The sequence below is a fragment of the Pteronotus mesoamericanus genome, unplaced genomic scaffold (genome assembly GCF_021234165.1).
Source record: "Pteronotus mesoamericanus isolate MK-2021 breed Mesoamerican mustached bat unplaced genomic scaffold, CSHL_Meso_final contig_57, whole genome shotgun sequence".
NCBI lineage: Eukaryota > Metazoa > Chordata > Mammalia > Chiroptera > Mormoopidae > Pteronotus > Pteronotus mesoamericanus.
In genome coordinates this window covers 766,140-790,448 of record NW_026555203.1, presented here as the reverse complement: position 1 = coordinate 790,448, position 24,309 = coordinate 766,140, and the positions used below count along the sequence as shown (strand labels likewise).

Genomic DNA, 24,309 nt, shown 5'->3' with positions numbered 1-24,309 from the left:
AATAACATATGGTTTCATTTACATGTGGAATCTAAAGTACAAAATTAAAAAAAAAAAAAGAAACAGACTGGTAGATACAGAGAATAAACTGATGGTTGCCAGAGGTAAGGGTTTTGGGGAACTGGGTAAAAAAGGTGAAGGGATTAAGATTAGTAGTTACAAAACAGTCATAGGGATGTAAAGTACAGCATAGGGAATATAGTCAATAATATTATAATAGTTATGTATGGTGCTAGGTGGGTACTGGAAATATTGGAAAGGAACACTTTGTTTATTTTATATGATCTAACCTCTATTCTGTGTACCTGATACTAATAAAAACGATATTGAATATAAACTGTAATTGAGAAATGAAATATAAAAAACATATGCATGTGGATTGATGTCAGTCTTTGGAAGTATCCGTCTCATAGACTGACATCAATCTTTTCCAATATCTGTGTGAGAAGACACTTGCAAGATAAACTATGTAAGCCCCTTCTACACAGTGATGTAGAGCTAGCACTGAGGCCTGGAAACAGGCCGCAGCCTCAGCTGCACGCACAGCCTTCCCCAGCTTCACAACCATGGACCATCACAGAGTGAAGGAGCTTTGGGCCACAGTGAAAATGTGTAAGCAGAATCCAAGCATTCTGCACGCTGAGGAAATGTCTTCCTGAGGGAGTGGGTGAAGAGCATAGGGGTGGGGAGTACAGGTAAAATACCACCTGCTACTCATAAAACTAAATCAGAAGAAAATATCAGGGAAGAAAAAGCAGATAATAAGAAAGTGAAGGAAAACATAAAGACAGAAGAACCATTAAGTGAGGAAAGTGATCTAAAAACTGACAGAGAAAGTGTGATTGAACCAGACACTAATGCCCTTCAAAAAATGGGAGATGAAAATATAGAGATAACAGAAAATATGATGGATCAGGCAAATAATTTTTTTAAAAGTGACTGCCATTGATGCCCTAAATGATGGTGAATTACAGAAAGCCATTGACTTGTCACAGATGCCATCAAGCTGAATCCTCACTTGGCCATTCTGTACACAAAGAGAGTCAGGGTCTTCATCAAATTACAGAAACCAAATGCTGCCATTGGAGGCTGTGACAGAGCTATTAAAATAAATTCTGATTCAGCTCAGCCTTACTGACAAGAGAAAGCACATAGACTTCTGGGCCATTGGGAAGAAGCAGCCCATAATCTTGACCTTGCATGTAAATTGGATTATAATGAAGATGATAGTGCAATGATGAAAGAAGTTCAGTCAAGGGCCCCCAAACTGCAAAACATCAGAGAAAGTATGAGAGGAAATGAGAAGTGTGAGAGATCAAAGAATGGAAAGGGTTAAGAAGACCCCTGACAACACGAGAGAGTCAAGAGGGAGGAAGAAACCCGAGGACAATCAGGAGCTCAGTATAGCTCTTTTCTGGGTGGCTTTCCTGGGAGAATGACTTGTAGTTTTCCTAGAGAAATGCCTAGAATGGAAAGGGGCATGCCTGAATGGCAGGAATGCCTGGGCTCCATGAAATTCTTAGTGATCCAGAGGTTCTTGAATCCATGCAGGATCCAGAAGTTACGGTGGCCATCTAGGATGTGGCCCACAAAGTAGCAAGTATGTCAAAAGTCAGAGTGACCCAAAGGTTATGAATCTCATCGGTGACTTGTCAACCAAATATAGAGGTAAAGTGTAATGCCCTTTTGACAAATAAAGCCCTTGCTGAAGGAAAAGCAACTTAGATCACCCAATGAATGTTGCAAAATACAAACCAGTTTATCACTGACCTTCTCATGAAGAAAGCTTTGAAGAAAAATCCCTACCCCTCCACCAAATGCAGCTGTAACATTTTATAATGGTTTTCCATTAGGGTACTCATTGAGATAATGTTTTCTTATTAGGAATTACAAATTTTAAACACTTTTAATCTTTCAAAATTTTTAAAAACAAATTAAAAGGGTGTGTTAAACCCTGTATTTTTCTTTAGTAATTATTTTGGTGTTTTACTTTGAATTAATTGGGCAAAGAAGATACTTCAGAATGGAAGATTTATTGCTCATTTTGAGTGAAATAAAGTTTTATTAGCAGGAGGCAAATATAATATTAAAATAGATAAAATTTGACTTGAAAATACAGTTTCTGAGGCACCTGATTTGTTTTTTAAGTACTTTAGTTTTTAAATGATTTATTTTGATGAAACTACTGGAACCACCAGTATCGCAGTGGGACTTTGGTTGAGACTGGAAGTACTTGGCAGGGCGGTGACAATATTACTACATTTTAATAACATGTACCCTTGTGTTAGATGCATTTATATCTTACACTGAGGTGAAGGGACGCTTTATATATTTTTTAACTTTGAACAAATTTTATTACACAGAGGTCACATAACTGGATATTTCTTTACTTTGTACACAATTGTTCTTACTCTCCACAGAAAGGCTACTTTCTAACTTCTCATTGGGATGGCAAGCGCTAAAATCCTGATTTTAACAAAATAGTAGTAATAATGCCTCAGTGACCTAAGTTGAAAGCAGTGCATTGGTACATGGTTTTTTCACTTAGTTATCAGGAATGTACAAATGTATTTTTATTCAAAAATACAAAATAAATTATCTGTAGACATGGGCAATGACAGCAGTAAACCATTGTGTGTTGTCAACTGAAACCAGTAACTGATGGTTATAGTGATTTTCTTAAACATCAGCCAGACTTTTCTTCCAACATTTCCTTTAACAGACATCTTCGAAGTTATAGGTGAGGAACACTGCCTTGAGCTTCCTCTCAGAATTCTAATTAATAATGGTGAAGCACTATTCTAAGATTAGAACATGCCACCTCCCATACCATCTCCCATCCTGCCCATCCCAGAGTCTTTCTCTTCTTTAGGAATTTCTGTGACTACGACATCTGCTGTAGTTAACAGAGAGGCCACTCCAGTAGCATCCAATAAAGCAGTTCTTACAACCTTCGTTGAATCAATGATTCCTTTTTCCACCATATTTATAAAATCTCCAAGCAGAGCGTCATAATCAACTTCTCAGGAACTTTGCATAATTTCTCAACTATCAATGATCCCTCAACACCTGCATTCTTAGCAATGATCACTGCAGGAATTTTGAGTGCTTTTTAAATAATTTCTATAATAATTTTTTTGATCATTAGCTGGAGTTGAGTGCAAAGTTGGAATGCACCGAAACAGGGCACAACCCCCTCCCAGAACAATGCCTCCTTCAACAGCAGCTCCTGTAACATTGAGGGCATCTGTTACTCTGTCTTCCTTTTCATTCACTTCAACATCACTTGTCCCACCAACCTTCAGCCAATCTACTCTGGCTGAAAGTTTGCCAGACATTCATTTAGTTTTTCTTTTCATATTCACTAGTTGTGATATCTAATTGCTCAATGATTTCTTGAATACGTTTTTCAATTTGAGCCTTGTCACCTTTTCCTTTCAAAAATATGGCATCATCTTTGATCACAGTGACGTCTCTAGCTTCTCCTAAGTCATGAAGCTGAACATCTTCAAGATTTAGAGACAACCCTTCTCCAAACTCTGCACCACCAGTAGCAATAGCCATGTTGTTCAGGTGTTTCTTTCTGTTGTTACCAAAACCTGGAGCTTTGACTGCTACACCCAACTTTTAGCCTATTCAGGCAAAGTGTGCTTAGAGCTTCTCCATCAACATCTTCAGGAATTATGACCAAGGGCTTACGGTGAGCACTGGCAATTTCAAGAGCAGGTTAAATGGACTGAACATTAGAAATTTTCTTTTTACTCAATAGAACATAGGTGTTTTCAAATTTACACTTCCGATCTTGTGCTGTATTAATAAAGTATGAAGCAATATAACCTCAAATTTCATGCCTTCAATAATTTCTAATTCATCATTCAGTGTTTTTCCATACTTTACTGCGATGAATTCATTTCTTCCAACCATTTCCATCATGTTGGAAATGATGTTACTAATTTCTTTGTCTCCATTTCCAGAAATTTTAGCAAGCTGAGATATTTCTTCAGGGGTTGTCACAGATTTAGACTGCTTCTTATATTCAGAAATTACAGCATACACAGCTAATATCACATCACTCCTGATTTCCACTGGATTAGCACCTTTGCTAATCTTCCCAAAGCCCTCCTCAGCAAAACAGCAAGTACAGTAGCAGTAGTGCCATACTCAGCCCCTTTATTTGTATTGTTGGTAACATCTTGAACAGTTCAGTGCCAATAATTTTGTATTTATTTTTTAAGTCACTGGACTTTGACGATCACACCATCTTTTGTTACTTTAGGACTTCCAAAACTCTGTTCAATAATCACTATTCTTCCCTTTGGCCCCATAGTTATGGCTACAGCATCAGCTAAAAAATGGTCTATAGCATTGAGACTCAGGTATCCGCACCAAATTTTACACTTTTGGCATAAGCCCAAGTGAGATGAGGAGCCAGTGCCCTGGACACTGGCCTAATCTGAAGAAAGAACTATGTGTAATTCAAGTATTTCTGTGGAGCAGTGGTAGGGTGTGCCAGCAGCAAGGCAAGACTTTGGTGGTGAATGAGGAGATGGGATGATTTTTATAATGCTGCAGTAGAGTTGGGTTACTTAGCTCTGTTCTTATTTGGTATATAAAATAAATGTTTCATATTTTTTCCACACTGGGGGAATAAAGGAATACTTTTATTTTTATATTTTATTTATTTTTATATTTATTAAAATTTATTTATTTATTTTTATATAAATATATAAATTTATTAAATTATATAAAATAAATTTATTAAACTCGTTTAATTTTATTAATTAATAAATTTATTAAAATATATTTATTTATTTTTATATAAATATATTATATAAATAAAATATATTTATTTATATTTATTAAAATTACCTTTCCTGGTTAGAAAATGCCCAAGTCTTTGTCAGCTTTCTAATTGTTTTCACATTTCTCCCCTTATTCTTATTGGGCTAAAGATAGTTCTTTTTCACTAACATCATCACTACTATCATCATTCACAGCATAATTGTGCAAGCATATTTAATGCTGGGTTTGATTTAATATGTAATACATATAGTGACTATATAGGGTAATATGATAACAGCTGCAGTTTCTTACTTGGCCGAGAGATTTCATATTAAGTATTAGATTTATACTTTAGTGAAATCATATCAAAAGATGGTGGAGGGAGGGATTCTCTTTGATGTTTGGCCTTCTACTTAGGAAATACCAATTGAGTTTATCTTTGTATTTTGGAGGGGATGTAGTTTGAATTAACTGAGTTAAATAGAGGGAAACCTAACTTATTGATCCAACATGAATTATAAAATTGATGAGATACATGGTTGTTCTTCATTATGCAGTTGTTGGAGTTATGAAGGAATCATTGTTCTGCTATTTGGCTCTTAAACACTGCAACCATATTTCCACCTCTCTTTTCTCTCTTTTCCTCTGCTCCAAGGAAAAAGAAAGTTGTAAAATTTTTGTTTTATAATTCAATTCCTATATTTAATTAAGACTAAGTCCTGGCACTGTACCAGGAATTTCTAGGTTTTTACCTGTATTTCAATTAAAATGCTAGTGTTTAAAAACAATTTTAAGGGATGATAGTATCTGTACTTTGTTTATTTAAAGGATCAGCAGTAGGAACAGTAAAGTAAATTCTATAGAATACATTTTTTAAATAGCACATCTCTGAAATCACAAATTGATTCAGATTCTAGCCTTTTTCTGTAATCAAGCAGGTGAAAATACAGCTGTTATATAAATGAGAAAAAACTGTATGCTACTGGAGCATGCTTTTTAAACTCTTTAAAAAATACTCAGAATGTTCTTTAAAAAGATAAACTATGTAAAACCTCATTACAGGTCAACAGATCAACATATACAATCAATTTTGATAAAGAACACTAACTTTGAACCCCAGTTAAGCAAAATGTTACTCTCCCAAAAGAATTCCACTCTTCTCATTAATAGATCTTAACTATTTAAAAAATGTATGCAATTAGTATATTTTTAGTTTCAACAGTAAAATATTTGTCAAAATTTGTTTTCCCTCTTGTTATGTATGTACATGGTCGCTTCAAATGTACCTTTGAGTTTTCCCAAACCCAAAATGTTTAGTCTCTGCCCATCACAGCAGCAATTTTCAACCTTTTTCATCTCATGGCACGCATAAAATAATTACTAATATTCTGCGGCATACCAAAAAAAATATTTTTTGCAGATCTAACCAAAAAAAATAGGTAGAATTTTGATCTGTTCACACTGGACGGATATTGTTGTGTTAGCTGATGTCATTTTTCATTTGATAGTTCTTCGGAAAAAAGTTCAGTGCCCCAGACTAAATGGTCAGATATTGCATGTTTTAAATTTTTTTGCGGCACATCAGTTAAAAATCACTGCTTCACAGAATAAGTGTCACCAACCCAGGGTGCCTCCATGTCGGACTATAGTTTTTCAGACAATCACAAAATTAAAAGGACAGGACTTATGTGGACCTAAATGTTGCTCAGGACCCTAAGGCCAGAAAGAAAAGAGAGGCCCTGGTGAGCCAACCTAGAATCTAAGGGCTTTGGCCATTCATTAGACACACAGCATGTCAATCCTCACTTCTTAGCCAATGAGCTTGAAGTTTATGACAAGAGGGTGCCGCCCTTTGTCGACTCTTCTGGAACCGGCCCCACACCCAACCCCCGCAACGGCAATCATCCGGCGAAGAGTTGGTGTGTGATTCCTGACATCTGCCCCCTGTGTTTCCGGTTTTGGGGCCTCTTCCGGCACCAACAGAGGCTGTTCTCCCCTCAGCAGCCATTCATCTGCTGCGGGTCCACCACACGTCAGGCCCCACTGTCCAAGGCCTCCTCTCAGTGGCCGCCATTTTGTCCATTGACGCCACAGCCTGATCGCTGCCCAGTTGAGCTACTCCCTGGTGCCATGGCTGATGCTGGTGAGGGAAACCCTGCCCCGGGGGACCAGGAGAACCCCTTGGAAGAGGCGGGAGCCTGGGTCTGGGAGGCGGGAGCTGAGGACGCGGAGATCCGTGACTCCGGGCCCCATGGGGATGACGAGCCTCAGGGCGAGGCTGAGGCCGGGGCAGTGGGAGTTGCAGGGGCTGTGGGAGGCCTGGGTGCGGAGGCCGGGGAAGCAGGAGTCCCTGAAGGGGGAATCGGAGGGGAAGATCCCGACATGGGGGAGGCAGACGAGGGGGAGGAGAACATGGAGCAGCACCCAGAACATCGAGGCTTCCGCCTTGTCTTTCTGGACCTGGTGCGCACAATGCTGCACCGCCTATATTACAACGACCATATCATTGTGCCTCCCCGTCGCCGCATAAGAATAGTGCAGTCCCGGTCTCAGTTGCCCATCCGCGTGGGCCAGATCCGCATGCTGTCGGTGCCCCAGGGTGCCGGAGAGGGGGCCGCGGCCATGGTGCCTGGCGGCTCCGGAGAGGGGGCCGCGGCCATGTTGCCCCAGGGCTCCGGAGAGGGGGCCGCGGCCATGGGGCCTGGCGGCTCCGGAGAGGGGGCCGCGGCCATGGTGCCTGGCGGCTCCGGAGAGGGGGCCGCGGCCATGGTGCCCCAGGGCTCCGGAGAGGGGGCCGCGGCCATGGGGCCTGGCGGCTCCGGAGAGGGGGCCGCGGCCATGGTGCCCCAGGGCTCCGGAGAGGGGGCCGCGGCCATGGGGCCTGGCGGCTCCGGAGAGGGGGCCGCGGCCATGGTGCCTGGCGGCTCCGGAGAGGGGGCCGCGGCCATGGTGCCCCAGGGCTCCGGAGAGGGGGCCGCGGCCATGGTGCCTGGCGGCTCCGGAGAGGGGGCCGCGGCCATGTTGCCTCAGGGCTCTGGAGAGGGGGCCGCAGCCATTGAGCCCCAGGACCCAGGAGAGGGGGCCGCGGTCATGGTGCCTGACCGCTCCGGAGAGGGGCCCGCGGCTGTGATGCCTGAGGACCAGCCCGGGGCAGACATCGAGGAGCCCGCGCAGAAGGCCGAAGACCCAGAGGGTAAGGATCAGGCGGAGCGGGTACGGGGTGGCGAGGCCCCAGGGCAGGCAGGCAGCCTCTCAGCTGGTGGTTGGGCAGAGCTGGCCTTTGGTCACACTCACTCGGGTGGGTCGGGGCCCCCACCACACCGCAGGCCGAGTGGGTCCCAGAAGCCCAACTCCATAACAACCCTCCCCACCTTGAGAAAAAAATACATTGCCCTTTCCTGCCCTCTGCTAAGAGATCTGAGCTCATCCGTGCAGTTCATGGCCCGCAGAGGACATGTCCCAGTGTCCCAGGGGGCAGGTGTCTCTGAGGGGCCAGAAGTCATCAGCAGCACAGCTTTATGGGAAAAATAATGTCACTGTAAAAACGATCAAGTAGCAGAAATGTGAGGGCCATGGGAGCATTGTATCCACCAGTAGGAAGGTGCTTAGCCGCTCTTTCCCGAGTTACTGGGATCCTCCTGCTTCCCCAGAGTCTGGAGTACTGGACATCTCCATTCATTATGAACTGGGAGTTTTTCTTGTGAATGTCTGGTCCTAAAGTCTCTTATTCTTTACTAAAGAGACAACTAAATGTCAGTATGAAAACTCTGAGGAAGAGGCCCAAGATGCTGAAACTAAGGAAGAAAAAGACAAGTTTAACGAAAAACAAGAAGGACCCGAAAAGGATGCGGATCCAGCAGAGAGCGGGCCCGGAAAATCCAGGTATCTGTGTGTAGCTTTAAATATCACCCAGCCATTCCTGGCATTTATCCGTTACTGACAGCTTTATTTAATTTTTTTTTTTAATTCTTCCAGCAAATTAAGAAAAGTGTTTGTTTAAAATTAGTTTAAAAATTCAATTTTATGTACTTAGAATGTTAATAGAATACTCATATACCTAGTAACATACAATGCATTATGTACTGAAATATACCTCATGACTTCTCATCCTTCTTATGAGATCTTGTCCTTTGCCTGTAAAGACCACTGGCAAATGGCAAATGCATCAATGCCTAAGACCACTATTAATTTAGAAAAGTTACTAGATGCAGCAGCTGAAGTAGCTGGGCTGTGCAGTAGCTGGTCCTTCATTATTTGGCTGCAGAAATGCAGTCTCCTGTACTCACTAGGAGACAAGGACTACTTAAAATAGCAAAAAGTTAAGAATTTCAAGTAGGACCGCATTTAATGAGTAATACCTAAACATTGGTTTTGTTGTAGATTTTTGTATTTTATGTGACAGTCCAAAGAAAAAGAACTTAGAGTATGATTATTGTTTATCACTAAATTGGTAATTGTCTCAAGGTTTACCTTATCTTTGAGTATATTCAAATGATTAACATTTAATCATTTTCTCTTTTTCACTTTCACAACTGTGTATTTTTTAATAACAACCTCTCATAGGGGAGATACGGAAACTCAGGGCCTGGGAGGGTAAGGGAGTATCATTTGTGGGATGAACACAGGCTTTTAAGGTGGAGAGATTAATTTAAATCCTAGAATGGCCTCCAAGGAGAAGGAAAAGCATTTATGGTGTTAGGCAAGAGGGAGACAAGGTTGGTATGATCACATGACTGGAGCCATGGGTTACAGGAGCACCCTACATCCAAGGGTGCAGGTTACGATGGGCGGACATTTGGTCCTGTCGGAAACACCAATGGAGACATTTTCTCCACACCAAAAGGTCCTTGATATTTAAATTCCACTCTTCTGCAAGCTTCAAACCCTGACTCATCTACCTAACCCCATGTGCCATTACCAGCTAGGGTACGGGAGCAAGAAGGGTTATTATTGGTAATACAGCCACAATATAATTATTGGACCAATAAAACATGATGGTGTTTCTTATGTATTAATCCTGTAAAACCAGAAGTGTAAATAAACATTATGGGTTATTTGAACCCAGCATATTTTCTAAGCCTGGACATGTTGGATCGGACCCAATATCAAGGACCTTTTAGTATGGACCAAATGTCTCAATGGACCTTTTGGACAAGACCGATGTCCCACGTGGCAGGTTACAAGAGGGAAACCTGTTGTTCTTCTCTGCTTGTTGAGATAGAGCACACAAATGCAGCAGATACACATAGGGCTGCTTTCTTAGATTTAGAAAGTCATTGGAGCTGGTTAATGCTGTATAACTGTTAATTTTCTCTCATTTCATCCTGCAGTTTGGAAGACTAGAAGATAGAGAAAGAAGAAAGACTCCGTTGTTCACTCTTTTTAGGTTTTTCATTTTAAGAAGTCCATAGGCATTTTATTAAGCACTGATAGCATTCCAAAGTTTATCACCAAAAAAGTGCTATCCAATGATATCTAACTTATTTTTACAGATGTATTTGACAGCATTTGTTTTAGTTAAAAATGTTTGTTTTCATTAATAAACTGAAATGCAGGCAGGTTTTATTTCGATAAATAATCCTAACTCAAATCTCTCACATCTTTGTTTTGAAAGGTATCGCTTTCCACCATTTTGTAAGGCTGCTTTAAATTATTTTATGGCAGCCCAAAATAAATTAAAATGTCAATTTTAACACAATTTTTGTAAAGCGAGAAGTGGACATCAAGCCTTTAGAGCTGCTCTACTATGTTAGTTACTAGACTGTTGAAATATATTCTGATTTGATATGTCCTGTAACTATAAAAAATGTTACCTGTCTCACTAATAAATTGTATACTGATTACCTGTTCAGATGATAATATATTGAGTTAAAATATACTATTAAAATTAATCTTGCCTGTTTCTTTTTTGATGTAGGTACTAGAAAACTCAAACTTACTCTTGGGACTTGCATCATATGTCTGTTAGAGAGGCTCTAGAGCACAGTTTCAAAGGAAACCTCATAGATGGCCCAGCTTGCCTGGATGCCAGATGGTTCAGCTGATCCTGGGCCCAGACATTGATTTGGAGCAGTGGTTCTCTAAGTTTGGTCCCCAAAACAGCATCATCAGCATCATCACCCAGGAATGCTTAGGCTCCACCCAAGACGTACTCAATTAGAAACTCTGAGGGCAGGCCCAGCAACCTGTGTTTTAACAAACCCTCCAGGGGATTCTGATGCAGCTCAGGTTTGAGAGGTACTAGTTTAAAGCCACAGAGGAAGGAGCTGAGACTCGCCTGTAGTAGGACCAGCCTTAACTCACTGGCTTGGGGCTGTTGCAGATAAACTGAACAGGATGGCAAGGGCTGGACTGGGGAGGAGGCTAGAACTCACAGGGGCTAAGAATGGGTGATGGAAGCAAAAATATGCATAAGGGGAAAATGCTGTTTCCAGAAGGGTGCAAACACAGTACTATGTATACGAAGTCTAAAAAACATGCAAAGTGATCACCATATATTGCGAATACAAATAGAACAAGTCATGCGGGTAAAACGTGTATGCAAAGGTACCATACAGAATCCCATGCTTGGATAGATAACCACATTAGGACGGTGGTTACCTTTTGGGAAAAGAAAGGGAGGGGGGTTTTATTGGGGAGGGCTCCACTGTGGGCTTCAACTGTATTTGTAATGTTATATTTCTTATGCTGGGTGGTGGGTAGATTGATGTTTATAGTAGTGTTCGCTGTAATTTTGTGTGGATCTGAAATATGTCATAAAAAGTAATTAGGAAAATAAAATGAGGAAAGGGAAAGAATGAACTTAATCTCTGAAATCTGCTCACGGAAAAATAAGAAAGTCAGAGGTGACCTGAGTGAAGGCTCAAAGAAAGGGAACAGGGTTTGAGACAGGACAGCCTCCTTTCTGCGTTTAGTTACAGCTTCCTAGGTGCCTCCTCGGTAGTGCTGATACCTTCTCTCACACAGCGTTCTGTGGTAGCACATCTCATATCCTTGTATATATTTATTTAACAATATGTGTGTATGTGTCTGTGTATCCCCCCTAATCCATAGCACCAACCCCTGGAGTGCCCTCTGAATGGTTGGGAATTTAAAGGGTTTTATTTATCTTTCTTTCCCACATCCCTAGGCAACGAGCTTTCCTTAGTAGGTACATAACGTTTATTAAACTAAACTAAACACTCCCACACTCCTTTTTTGGTCACCAATGTTGACATTTTAAAATGTACTTCACATAGTATTACTTAGGACTAGAATCACATGGCGAGGCAGCAGGCAAAGGGCTCCTTTTCACCATTATTTGAACTGAAAGAGCAGGCCAAGTTGTATGATTTGAGCACCTCAAACTGATTCTGATTTGTCAGTGTTTACATTGTATAAGTGGATCCTATAGTTTTGCTTTTAGACCCTGGCAAAAGGGACCTGTGTCCTGAGCTCCATGCTTTACAGGCCCCACGTTGTTCTCTTCCAACCATGCCCATCCCTACAGGGTCGGGAGGAGCCCAGCCCACAGAACAAGGGGAGAGCCCCTGCTAGCCCATGCTCCAGGTACCTGGCACCCCTGAACAGTCCCCAGGCCTGCTGCCAGGGCCTGCGCACTCCTGCTGGGGCTGTCCTCGGGAGGGCTGAGTGCACGGCTGGGGTCCGTGCTCCCAGGCCTGAGGGATGGGACAGGGGACAGGGCCTGGTCTAGGAGCTAGGGCAGGGGGAGGGGAGAGGGGAGCAGTTCTTCCCTCACTGCTGGAGCAGGACTTAGAGGAGCCTGATAATTCTAAATCCCAACCTGAACTTTCAGGTAGTTAGGAAGGCATGTTTGTCACGGAAGGAGATACAATTTACCTTATTTAATGGTTTATTAGTTGATTAAAACATTTCAAATATGTGTATAAAACTGAACTTTTTCTGAACCCCACAAATTTCACAACTGCTACAGGAGGGTCAGGTTAATCTGGTCTATCACACCTTCCCCTTGCTCACTCCATGTTACACTTTGTTGACTGAACACAGGGAGACCCTTTCCTTTTGATAATGGCTTGTTCCAATAGCCCATATTGCTATAGGACTTGGACCCAGTCCCTGGGCCAGGCTAGAGTATAACAACCATCATTTTGTGTGCTCCCCCCTTCACCAGAATTCTCTCTCCTACCAGCCTCTTTGCTCCCCATGTGTTTACACAGATGAGAACCTCCTCTTTAATACCACTCTGCCCTGTACAATCATCCAACTGGAGGCCATCTTCTTGATCAGGCACAACTTGTTTATGCACACACAGTCTCTTAAGATCATTTTGCTTCTCCCATCTGAACTGCCAATATTCTACTTGATTTCCGCCCCCATGTAACAGACAGAGACGGACTACAGAACAGGCTTTATTGAGTTTATTTGCTTTGCATATAGCCAAAATCAAGAATGCTAAAAGCTGCAAACTTGTCAAAATGTGCCTCTAGGCATTAAAAAAAAACTCAAGCTCTACTTAAAAACAAAATTTTGTTATTAACTGAGGAAAAGAAATTGTTAATGGAGAGTTCTTAGATTGAGAATAGTCTAATAGTGATCCACCCAGAGAAAAGGGGGAAGGGAGGTATAAACTAATTTCTACCTAAATTAACTATTCACTATAGAAATACAAAGGAAATCAATCGAAACAATCAAAAACCTAACACTATCAAAAAAGCAAAGGTACAGTATCCAAAACAAAAGACGTTTTATAGACAAAATGCAAAATCCAGCATATGATTATACAATGTTATGTTATACAATCAGCAAAACCAAACAAGTGTTTAAATTAGCTCTAGCACCTCACTGCCTATTTGATTTTTTTTTTTTTTGCATGAAGCAACACTCCACTCAGAACTTCAAGGCACAGTTACGTCTATCCCTGCATTTTTGTTTAAGCAAAGTAAACCTAAGGTGGCAGAGGCAGACACAGTAAAAGCTATTACTGAGAAGACACTTTTGTGTCTACTAAGAAAATGAACTAGGTGCTGTCCAGGCATCCAAAGGTAGCTTTACCCTACTGTTTGGTTTATTTGGGGGTTGAAATAGAGGGGAGGACTTGGGATGAGTAGTTCACTGGGGAGGTAAGGACCTTTGAATTTAGTGGCTTTTTAGGTGTATGCCTTTAGGAATGAGGGCAGGGAGTGGCTGATTTAATCACTTAAGGCCCCCAGTTACCAGAAAGTGAACTGTTCTATGGCAGTTTTCCTATCAACTAAAATGTTGTGAAACAGAGCTTTCTGAAGAAAAGGGACAGGAAACTGGGCCACACAGCAGTCTCTATCCTAAGTCTGGAGCCAGGGGGTAAGGCGGCTCTTCAGTGGCCTCAGACTTCCTTCATGGAAGACTTCTTGACTGAAAGTATAGCTTTCAGCATCTATAGAATTTTGAATTTCAACAGGGTCTTCAGTGCTTATAAAATAGGATATGTATGATATCCCGACTCCTTCTGAGCAACTGGAGAGGGTCACGGAGGTGTTGGGGCAAGCAGTCAAAGACTGGTGAACTAAACATCCAGAGAAGCATAATAAACCCCAAGAAATATTCTGCCTCATAGAAAAGCACTCACTGCTGCCAGATCTGTGACAGGCTGACATGGGCAGTGTGTAAAGAGAGAGCTCTATATAAATTGCAGGCATGTGGAGTTCCCAAGCATTCAAAGAAGGTGTTTCAAAGGGCACTGAGCTCACTAAGGGACTGGCTGTATAAGATTTTTCTTGAAGACCCAGAATTTTCACTTCCACCACCTCTTCCAGGGGCCTTTGCAAAGCTTGGTGCAGCAACCAAAAACGAACGAACAAAAAAACCAAAAAAACAAAAACCCTGGAGCATTTAACTAGGCTCATAAACCTAAAAGCCAATCCTTGGGCCAAATCATCTGGACATTTCCACTAGAATTAATTTATTTGATCAAGGGAAATGACCCTTTTCTTAGTGGCTCCAACAAAATGTCTTTGCTTTTGCTCTTCTAAAACACATTGTCCCAAGTTAAAGATTTCCCAATTCTACAGCACTGCAAACACTTTACATAGTTTTTATAGAGGAAATGCTGGGTTTTCAGATGCTGGCAGTGACTATACTGAACATTAGGCATTCATGGCATTTGTTTCACTCACATAATGATTAGCTGTAATTCCCATTTTAAGGCTTTTTTGCTTATTAGAAATGGTTACAGTAAATAAATCAGCACATGGCATTAGTACAGCTCTTAGCAAATATCAGTTGAAATGCTGATGCTCCATCTAGGAGCTCTTTACTGCATGATTTCTGTTATATAGCTCCATGCTTTGGCTTTCTCCTTGGCCATGGAGAACCACACTGGCTCAGTTGGCTCTTGGAACATGGCTGGGTGAGCTGAAGATTGTCTGGTTTCTTTTCTCATGGCAGGCACTTGAAATATCTTTGGATTTTCAGATCCTATTGGAACCACAGCAAATAACACACAAAGAGTAAGGAGCCCCAGAATGGGGGGTAGGGTGGGTGGAAGAAGCCCCAGAGGTACTGAACTATGTTTATGGGATGCAATAAAAATTTTCCTTCTTTCATGTTTATTCTGGTTTCTAAACTCAGTGCATGGGCAGTGCTATGAGTAGTATGGCAAAGGGGTGAAATCAATATGGCTATAGACACAGAGACCTGGACAAGAGAAGGTCTGAGAGAAAATGTTTACAGCTGTATCTGCCAGTATTTGCATGGTTATTATTGGATTGTCTTATACTTTTGAATTGAGACCAGAAAGAAATCATATTTTATGGTATCTGTTCAGTATTTTAAATTTCAAATAAGGTAATATTACTTTTGTTTTGGTAATCCATGATGCTGTGTGACATGAATGCTAACAAAATAGCTCCATCCAGTAAAAGTCTATGCTAAATAACACTGTACCAACTACTCTGCCCAAGCAGACTACCTCTCTACTCCCCAATTCTACTCCTTCCTTCTTCCTGTTTTATGGTTGATTGACTTAGTAGCTTAGACTCAACCAGTGGTTCTCAACCATGGCTACACATTAGAATTACCTAGAGCTCTTTTTTAAAATACCAAGTCCCAAGCCATCTCCTAAACAAACTGAATCAGAATTTCTAGCAATGGACGACCCAGGACTACCTGTAAGTTTTTGAAAGCTCACCAGGTGATTCTAATGCATAGTGAGTTGAGAACCACTTGACAGAAGTATAGTGCCCATGAGACTATCAATAGCTATGAGCAGGTCAGGTGCCACTATTTCATGGCTTAATTTCTTCATTAGGGGGACTAAGGGAAAGGGCAAAGATGATTCATTATAAATCCATCCTCCTTGCTCCCTGCTCCTGTTGAAAAAAATCCCTATGGCATAACCATTGATGAAATCACATTCTATTCTATCCCAGCATAATGTTTTTTTCAGCTTTCTATATTTCCCCACCTCTCACACCCTTTCTTACAATACAGAGGGGCTAAAACAAGTCTTTTAAATAGTTAAAAAACAATTCAGCCCTGGCTGGTATAGCTCAGTGGACTGAGCACTGGCATGCAGACCAAAAGGTTACCAGTTCAATTCCCAGTCAGGGCACATCCCTCGGTTATATGCCAGGTCCCCGGTTAGGGGCGTGAGAGAGGCAACTGATTGCTGTTTCTCTTGCACATCATGTTTCTCTTCTCCTTCTCCCTCCTTTCCTCTCTGTCTAAAAATAAATAAATAACCCAGCAATCCCAGAACTCGAAACACTAATTAGAAAGAACATAAGCATTCCTATGTTCATTGCAGTGTTATTCATAATCACCAAGATATGAAATTAGCCCAAATGTCCATCAACAGATGAATGGATAGAATAACTATGGGACATCTATACAATGAAATTCTACTTGGCTGTAAAAAACGAAGAAAATTTTATCCTTTGCAACAGTATGGATGGACCTTATGCTAAGTGAAATAAGCCAGTGAGAGAAAGACAAATAACATATGATTTCACTCATATGTAGAATCTAAAGAACAAACTGAACTAACAAGCAAAACAGAGACGGACTCAGATGGAGAACAGATGACAGATAGTTGTGGGGAGGTAGATTAGAGGATGGAAGAATTGAGCAAAAAGGAAAAAGGACTCATGGACATGGACAACCGGGTGGTGATTGATGTGGGGAGGAGAGTATAAGAAGACTAAGTGGTAAGGGGAAAATATAATAAAGATGATATATTTTAAAAAATTTTAAAAATAAAAATAAATAAAACCTTTAAAAAAAACAATTCAGTACCATTGGGCCTTTATAGTGGATAATTCTTAGCAGTTTCATTGGGAATATGGAAGGTAAGAAAACACTGCCTCACTCTGAACTGTAAAGTAAGCTTGGTTCTTTCCCCTTGCACACTACCCTCAGGATCATTTGTTTAGGTTTTGTACCTACACAATTGTACCTACCCTGATGGGGTAAAAGACTGGAAGCTAATCTGAAAGTTATACATTGGATTTATAGTAGTCATGATCATGGGATTTTCCTAAAACAAGCTAATATCTGTATCTGATTGGAGAGCCAGGAGAGAATCAGGAAGTTGATTTGGAGTTGGGGGAATACATTTTGTCTGAGCTTTAAATTGCAAGTCTCACAGCATTCTGCCAGGGCTATTTGGGGGTGGATGTTGGGGTGTGTGCTTTTACCTGCATTGGTAGACTTAGGTAGTGCTGTCGGTGCAATATTCTCTTGTCTATCGACACCAGAAGTAAAAACCTTTCTTGGTTGATTTTCATGTGCACAGCCAGCTCCCTTTAACACAACAATGAAAACAGGAAGCTTGTAAGTCCTAACATGAAAACAGCAAATTACTTACTCAGAATATCACAAGGTGTAAACCCTGTCCTGGGTATTATGAGTTCAACATTAATCAAAAGGAAAGAGATAGAGAGAAAAGGAAAGAAATGGCACTGAGATGACCTTGGTTCAGAATTTAGGCTCACACAACCCAAGCTGGTTCAACACCACTTTTCAGATCTGGAAGAAAAGGTTGTCTAATCATACAAATAGTGTAAATAGGTTAACATGAGAATTATTTACCTTGAGAACAACCTTTTACCTAGCACTTAACAGCAAACTAACAGAATGTGGAAGTTACAAAGAAATTTTATCCATTAATTGGAGTTCCATAGGATTTCTATTTAGCAAAACTTGTTGACACCTGACTTGTACTCCCTACATTAGAAAACACTATAACTACAAGTCTTTTCAAAAGTGTACAGTGTAAGCTTTTCAAATTAACTTCTCTGCAACTGGTCTAAATTAAGAGTTTATATATACATACACTTATAGGCATAAAATATCTGTAAGGATAGTTATTCAACTCTCACCCCAGTGGTTACCCTTAAGGGTTTTTTGTGACTTACTCCTTATTTCTCAGCCAATTTCATGGAATCCTGCTCTAGAATATTTAGCACAAGATTTGACTAACAGAATCTTCTCATAGTCTTTACTTTCACACACCCTTTAAGAACACAAAGTGGGGCACATTTGTTTGAGTACAAAGCAAGTCTTCCCCTGAAGTGTCTCCCTGCCTCACTTAAGACGGCCAAAGAAATAGGGAGCTATATGTCTGGCAAAGTTCCCAATGCAAGCTTAATCAATTGCTTCCAGCAACTTTTTGGAGCATCTTGCGGGCTGCTCCAGGTCCTACCTCATATCTAGGCACGTTAGTCTCAGTCTTTGGTCCGCCTCTATTATTGGTTTTCAGCTCTTCCATAGGAACCTTAGTCTGGAACTTCTTCTGCTTCTGCTTTGCCATGGTTATCCAAGCTGGCTCTGAGGTGGCATAATCTGATTGCTGACCAGGAGCCTTTCCTGAGAAAGGAATTCAAGGAATTAGAACTGAAGCAAGGCAGGCAAAATCTTGAGCCTGGCTGGGGCCTACCCACAATAATGTCCCAATGGGATCCTTGTGAATTGTCAAACAAAAATAAATAGATATCACATAGAGAATGGGCCCCTTCTTTTGTGCCCTCCCCACAACCTGGCAAGGCAGGAGTTCCTTGGGTAGATAAGAAGCTATATTTCAAAGTTTGCATAGTGTCCTGTTATTGGTCCTTTTCCATTACTTGTCCATTCCTCTTTCTATCTCTAAATTATGATAGGACAATGGTTGCCAGATGGGCTGGAAAAATCCCTAGGAGACCAGAGGCTCAGGCTATTGTTGTCATTCCTCTAACTCCAAGGAAATGCTTACAGTATTTGTTACTTCATAGTTCCTCATGCAAGTGTATGGGTACATGGGTGTGGTTATAGGCATATACAAGAATGTGACAGTGAGTGTGAAGGTGCAATGAGTTCATGAGATATTATTGCTCAAAAGATCACCTAGCTCTGGATTCTTAATCATTTCAGGTGAGTGAAGAAGCTATGGATGAACAAACACAGAAAATGAAGATTTCAACCTGAGAGTCTGCACATAGTGCTCTATTAGCAAGCTGGTTTTAAAAATCCCCTGGTGTTGGGGGAAGCCTAATGATACATGTAAAACTGTTTTTGAGAAAAGCATAAAATTCCATCTAAGTGTAAGGTGTACTGTGGGGGAGAGAATGGGAAAATGGTCATGTGTCCATTGGAAAATCCATTAACAAAGATAGACTGGGGCACTGTCTTGCCCCTAAATCAACAAGCCAGCCCTATCAAAGGAACAACTCAGCAGGCAAGGCTAGGACACACTTTTTCCTATTAAAGACTTTGATTTATAGTTTTTTGCTCCATTTGGTACCTAAAGATAAAATCTTACCTCGGATTTTGTAAGCAGGTTGCTTCTTGGGCATGCTGTCAGATTTGGGCTTGCTCTGTTGCTTCTCTGCAAAGTCAGATATTGTGGTGAGGTTCTCTGTGGTATGGAGGAATCCCTTGGAAGCACTTCTGATTTGTGGTTCTTTACCTACAGAAGATGAAGTTGGGTCCAAGGAGGGTGAAGGAAGCTTGGTAAAATGCTCTTGTTCCTCACTCTTGTACTTCTGCGAAGAAGGGATCTTCTTCAGTCGGACTCCAAAAAGGTTTTCAACATCAGCCTCACTGGTGGATAAACTTGAACAGCCATCATTTCGATCACTACTCTCAAGAACTTCCTCTTTAGGATAATTGTCCCCAGAAATGGATATTGGCCAGGCATGAGTGACAGTGAACTTCATCGGTTTGGTAGCAGAAGTTGGGGTGTTCTTAATGACATTTTCAGAACGTTGGCTGTGTTTTCCAGTTTCATTTGGAGAAGCTGGACCTCTTGGTAGGGAACAGCTGCTAGGGTTGCTCTCAAAAATGGTTCCCTTAGCAGCAGCACTTATGGAACTTGAATAAACTCGTTGCTGATATTCAGGGTTTGCAAAAGCCTGAAAAGGGTGTCTGGGAGGCAGGTGATGCTCAGCACTGCTACACCCTACAGGTACACTCACTGAGCCTGTTGAGAAAATCCGTGGCTGGAATTCAGCCCCACCCTCATCTTGGAAAGGGCATCTTGAAGGCAGCTGCTCTTCAGAACACCTCCATTCTTCAACAGACCTCTGAGAAACTGGGGGAACTTCTTGCTTGTGCTCAAGCTTCCCCCATGTCTGGGCAAGGTATCTGGGAGGCCATTGCTCTTGAGGACAGCTCCACTTCACAAAAGCACTCTCTGAATATGAGACAACTTCTTGCAGATCTTCAGGCTTCCCTAAGGACTGTAAAGGACATTTTGTAGGCAGCAGCTTAGAAGAAATGCCTCCCTCAGTACCAGCACTCTCCCAACCTGAGAAAACTTGATGCCCAACTTTAGGCATCAGCAAAGATTTGGAAGGTTGATTTGAAGCCAGAGGATCCAGAGAAACCTGCCGTTCCTTATCAGGGCTCTCTGAAAAGATATGCTGTGCCATATACTTCACAACTGACTGGGAAGGACATCTGGAAAGCAGCGATTTCTTAGAAGCGCCTGCTTCAACAGCAGTGTTCTCCAGATGTGAGGATATTTCCTGGGCTTTAAACTTTAAGAAGTGGATGGGATGTTCAGGAGGCTCTGCTCTCCCAGAAATGACCCTCTCAACAGCAGCTTTCTCTAACCTTGGTGACATTTTCTGAACTTTGTGTCTAACAATGGACCAATGCCTGGGAGGCAGCAACTCTGTAGAAGTGTTCCTCTCAATGGCAACACTCTCTGGACCTGTAGAGATTGGTTTTCTCAGAGCCCAAGAAGGCAATCTGGGCATCAGAGGCTCTGTCAAAGTACTCCTCTCAGCCACAATGCTCTCTGGACCTGCATGCGTTTGTTGCTCAAATTTAGGGCTCACCCAGGGCTGGAAAGTGTATGTAGGAGGCATCGGCTCCCTAAGACTATTCCATTGTGCAGGAGCACTAAATGAACGTGAGAAGACCTTTTGCTGAGCAACTTGTCTCATCAGGGGCTGAGAAGGCATTCTGTGAGGGAGTGGCTCCATAGGAATGCCCCAGTCCACAGCAGTGCTCTTTGGACCTGCAGAGGGTTGTTCAATGCCAGTGTTCACGCAGGGGTAGAAGGTGTGTCTTGGAGGCATCACCTCCACAGGACTCCTCCATTCTGTGGAAGCACTCCTTGAGTCGCAGGTGATAGTCTGTGGCTGGAATTTAAGCCTCACCAAGGGCTGGCAAGGGCATTTTGGAGGCAACACCTCCACAAACATGCCTTCATTACCAGTAGTGTTCTCTGAGAAGATATGCTGTGCTCCAGGATTTGTCAAGCATTGGGGACAGTGTTCCTGGAGTGGTGGCTCCACTGAAATGACCTTCTCAGCACCCTCTGAACCTAAGAACACATTTTGTTCAACTTTTGGCTTCACCAAGGGGTGGGCAAACAGTTTAGGAGGCAGAGGCTCCATAGAAATTCTCCCCTTAACAGCTGTGCTCTCCGGACCAGCAGAGATTTCTTGCTCAGCTATTGGTTTCGCCAGGGGCTGAGAATGATTTCCTGGGGGTGGTAGCTCCATAGAAGTGATCCCTTCAATAGTAGCAATTTCTGGGCCTGAGGAGACTGGTTGCTCAACTTTACGCCTCAACTGGCGCCTTGAAGACACTCTGGGAGGCAGTGGCTCCATAGAAATGGCCCACTCAAGAGCAGTACTCTCTGAACCAGCAGAGGCTTGTTGCTTGGGTTTAGGTTTCAGCCAAGGCTGATAAATGTGCCTGGGAGGCATTGGCACCCATTCTGAAGGAGTATTTGTTGAATGTGTGGAGAGTTGTTGCTGAGCAGATGGCCTCACTAAGGGCTGAGGAAGGTGTCTGGGAGGATCCTGCTCTGCAGAAACACCCCACTCCTCAAGTGCGGTCTTTGAAACTGCCCAGGTTTCCTTTTGGTCTTCGGGCTTCCCCAAAGCCAGGGAATGGTGTCTGGAAGGCAGATCTTCCTCAGAGCTGCTCCAATCCTTAGCAGTATTGTATTTTTCAAAATAACTATTTGATTCTGTGGACACTTCATCTTTAGGCTCCCCCAAAGCATGGGATGCACAACTGGGAGTCAGCTGCTCATGAGAACTGCTCAATTTCCCAACAAAACTACTTGATTCTGTGAAGGCTTCTTGGTCATCTTCGGGCTCCCCCAAGGACTGGGAAGCATAATTGGGAACCAGCTGCTGTTCAGAACCATTGCCTTCCTCTGAAGCACTCTCTGAATCTGAAAAGAGTCTTTCATCTTTGGGCTCCCCCAAGGACTGCAAAAAATATCCAGGAGCCAGCTGCTGCTCAGGAACACTTTCCACCTCTGAAGTACTGTCAGAATCTGAAGAGACTTCTTCAGCTTCTGGCTTCCCCAAGGACCAGGAAGGGTGTCTGGGAGGCAGATCTTCCTCAGAGCTGCTCCAATCCTTAGCAGTATTGTATTTTTCAAAATAACTACTTGATTCCATGGGCACTTTGTCTTCAGGCTCCCCCAAAGCTGGGGATGCACAACTGGGAGCCAGTTGCTTATGAGAACTGCTCAATTTCCCGACAAAACTGCTTGATTCTGTGAAGGCTTCTTGATCATCTTCAGGCTCCCCCGAGGACTGCACAAAGAATCCAGGAGCCAGTTGCTGCTCAGAACTACTTTCCATCTCTGAAGTACTGTCTGAATCTGAGGAGACTTCTTCAGCTTCTGGCTTCCTCAAGGACCGGGACAGGCTTCTGGGAGGCAGCCTCTCTACAGAAATGCCTCCCTCTGGCAAATCACTTGCCGTACCCAAAATGCTTGCTGTAAAGGCCTGAAGGACATTTCCAGGATGTTTCTCTTTGCAGGTAGTTGAGCTATCTTGAGCTGACTCCATTTTAAATTCAACACTTTGTGAATCAAAGGGGGAAGCATCTTCCTCTTCTGACTGGATATGAGAAGGATCCACATACACCTGAGCCTTCCCTGCCACTGAGAACATGACATCTCCTTGGGTTGTAGAGGGGCTTTCCACCATTGGTACAAGAGAAGCTCTGGCTTCTGACTTGGCTCTAGAAGCTCCATCTTCTTGGTATTGTGATGGACCCCTAATCATGGACGCTTTCATGTCTTTAGGTTTGGGATGTAATACTGATGCTTTTCTGGTTTCAAAATCTAAAGTGGCCTTTCTCCGTTCCATGTAATTTTTATCTAAAAGCAACTCCTGAGGAGCAGTGGCTTCTGCTTGTGGATCTATGGGCTGCTCTGTAACTTGCTTCTCCAAGGGCAACTGCTGGAAATGGCTATCCCTGGCAATCTTATCAGCAGATGGGGACCCAGCTCTATTACCTAAACCAAACCCTCGACTGGATCGTTTAGAGCTCCTTCCTCTGTGTCTATTCTCACTCTTTCCTGAAGCACTTGATTCTTTATTTCCACTTCGTCTTCCATATGTTGCTGGCCGTGAGTAGCCCTGACTCCCAGAAGCATCTGTCTTTGAAGCCTGATCTGTTGTCTTAGAAATCACAGGTTTGTTGCTCGGTTCCTGACTCAAGGTACCTGTACCAAACAGAAATAAGGAAAGAAAAAATGTGTGTGCTTTTGACTTCCTAAAATAAGAACAATTTGACTTGACCTAATGGGTACCCATTTGCTATTGTATTCCCTAGTATGAAGAAGTAGCTATTCAGAAGGCAAAGAGCAACTTGGTCACTATTGGCCTTCTGCAGATGAAAATTTTAAAATCAAAGTGAAATCGAATTTTATAAACTGATTCCAAGGTTGACTTATCACCATTATATCAATATCCGGCATACCATTAGGGTGAGACACATCAAAAGACAATTTTTGTACTTGCAGCAATGATTATCTTTTAGGAAACTGAGTGGGTCAGGGCAAGGGGAAATTTTAGTTTCTAATTAGTACTTAGATTTTCTACTTAATTCTATTTAATTTTCATATCATGTGCAGGTATTGGTTTACTTTTGTAGAAAGGTATCAACAAGGGTTATCTGGGAGGTAAAATTATGGTCCCCTTTTCTTCTGCTTTCTACTTTCCTGTATTAAAATAAGCTGATGTGATATACATGCAACTAAACTCTTGGAAAGCCTTAACTGTATTGGTCCATCAGCTTCAGGTCAAGCACAAGGCAACAGTTAATTAGATTGTTCCTCTTCTCTCTATACTT

The 24,309-nt window shown here is 42.2% G+C and overlaps 1 protein-coding gene and 2 pseudogenes across 1 annotated transcript in view; 1 reads left to right on the top strand and 2 right to left on the bottom strand.

The window, feature by feature from the left end:
- The first annotated feature begins 566 nt into the window (after positions 1 to 566).
- On the top strand, positions 567 to 1,679 carry LOC129076133 (hsc70-interacting protein-like; annotated as a pseudogene).
- A 1,128-nt stretch (positions 1,680 to 2,807) lies between these two features.
- Positions 2,808 to 10,739, bottom strand: LOC129076157 (60 kDa heat shock protein, mitochondrial-like; annotated as a pseudogene).
- Positions 10,740 to 15,031: 4,292 nt separating this feature from the next.
- Positions 15,032 to 24,309, bottom strand: part of KIAA1210 (KIAA1210 ortholog) — a 40,945-nt gene continuing 31,667 nt past the window's right edge. The window contains exons 8-13 of the mRNA XM_054580335.1: positions 22,820 to 23,680; positions 21,019 to 22,390; positions 19,514 to 20,925; positions 18,422 to 18,585; positions 17,415 to 17,520; positions 15,032 to 15,195 (exon numbers count right to left, since the gene is read on the bottom strand). Coding sequence (XP_054436310.1) covers positions 15,032 to 15,195; positions 17,415 to 17,520; positions 18,422 to 18,585; positions 19,514 to 20,925; positions 21,019 to 22,390; positions 22,820 to 23,680 — 4,079 coding nt within the window. The remainder of the gene's footprint in view (positions 15,196 to 17,414; positions 17,521 to 18,421; positions 18,586 to 19,513; positions 20,926 to 21,018; positions 22,391 to 22,819; positions 23,681 to 24,309) is intronic.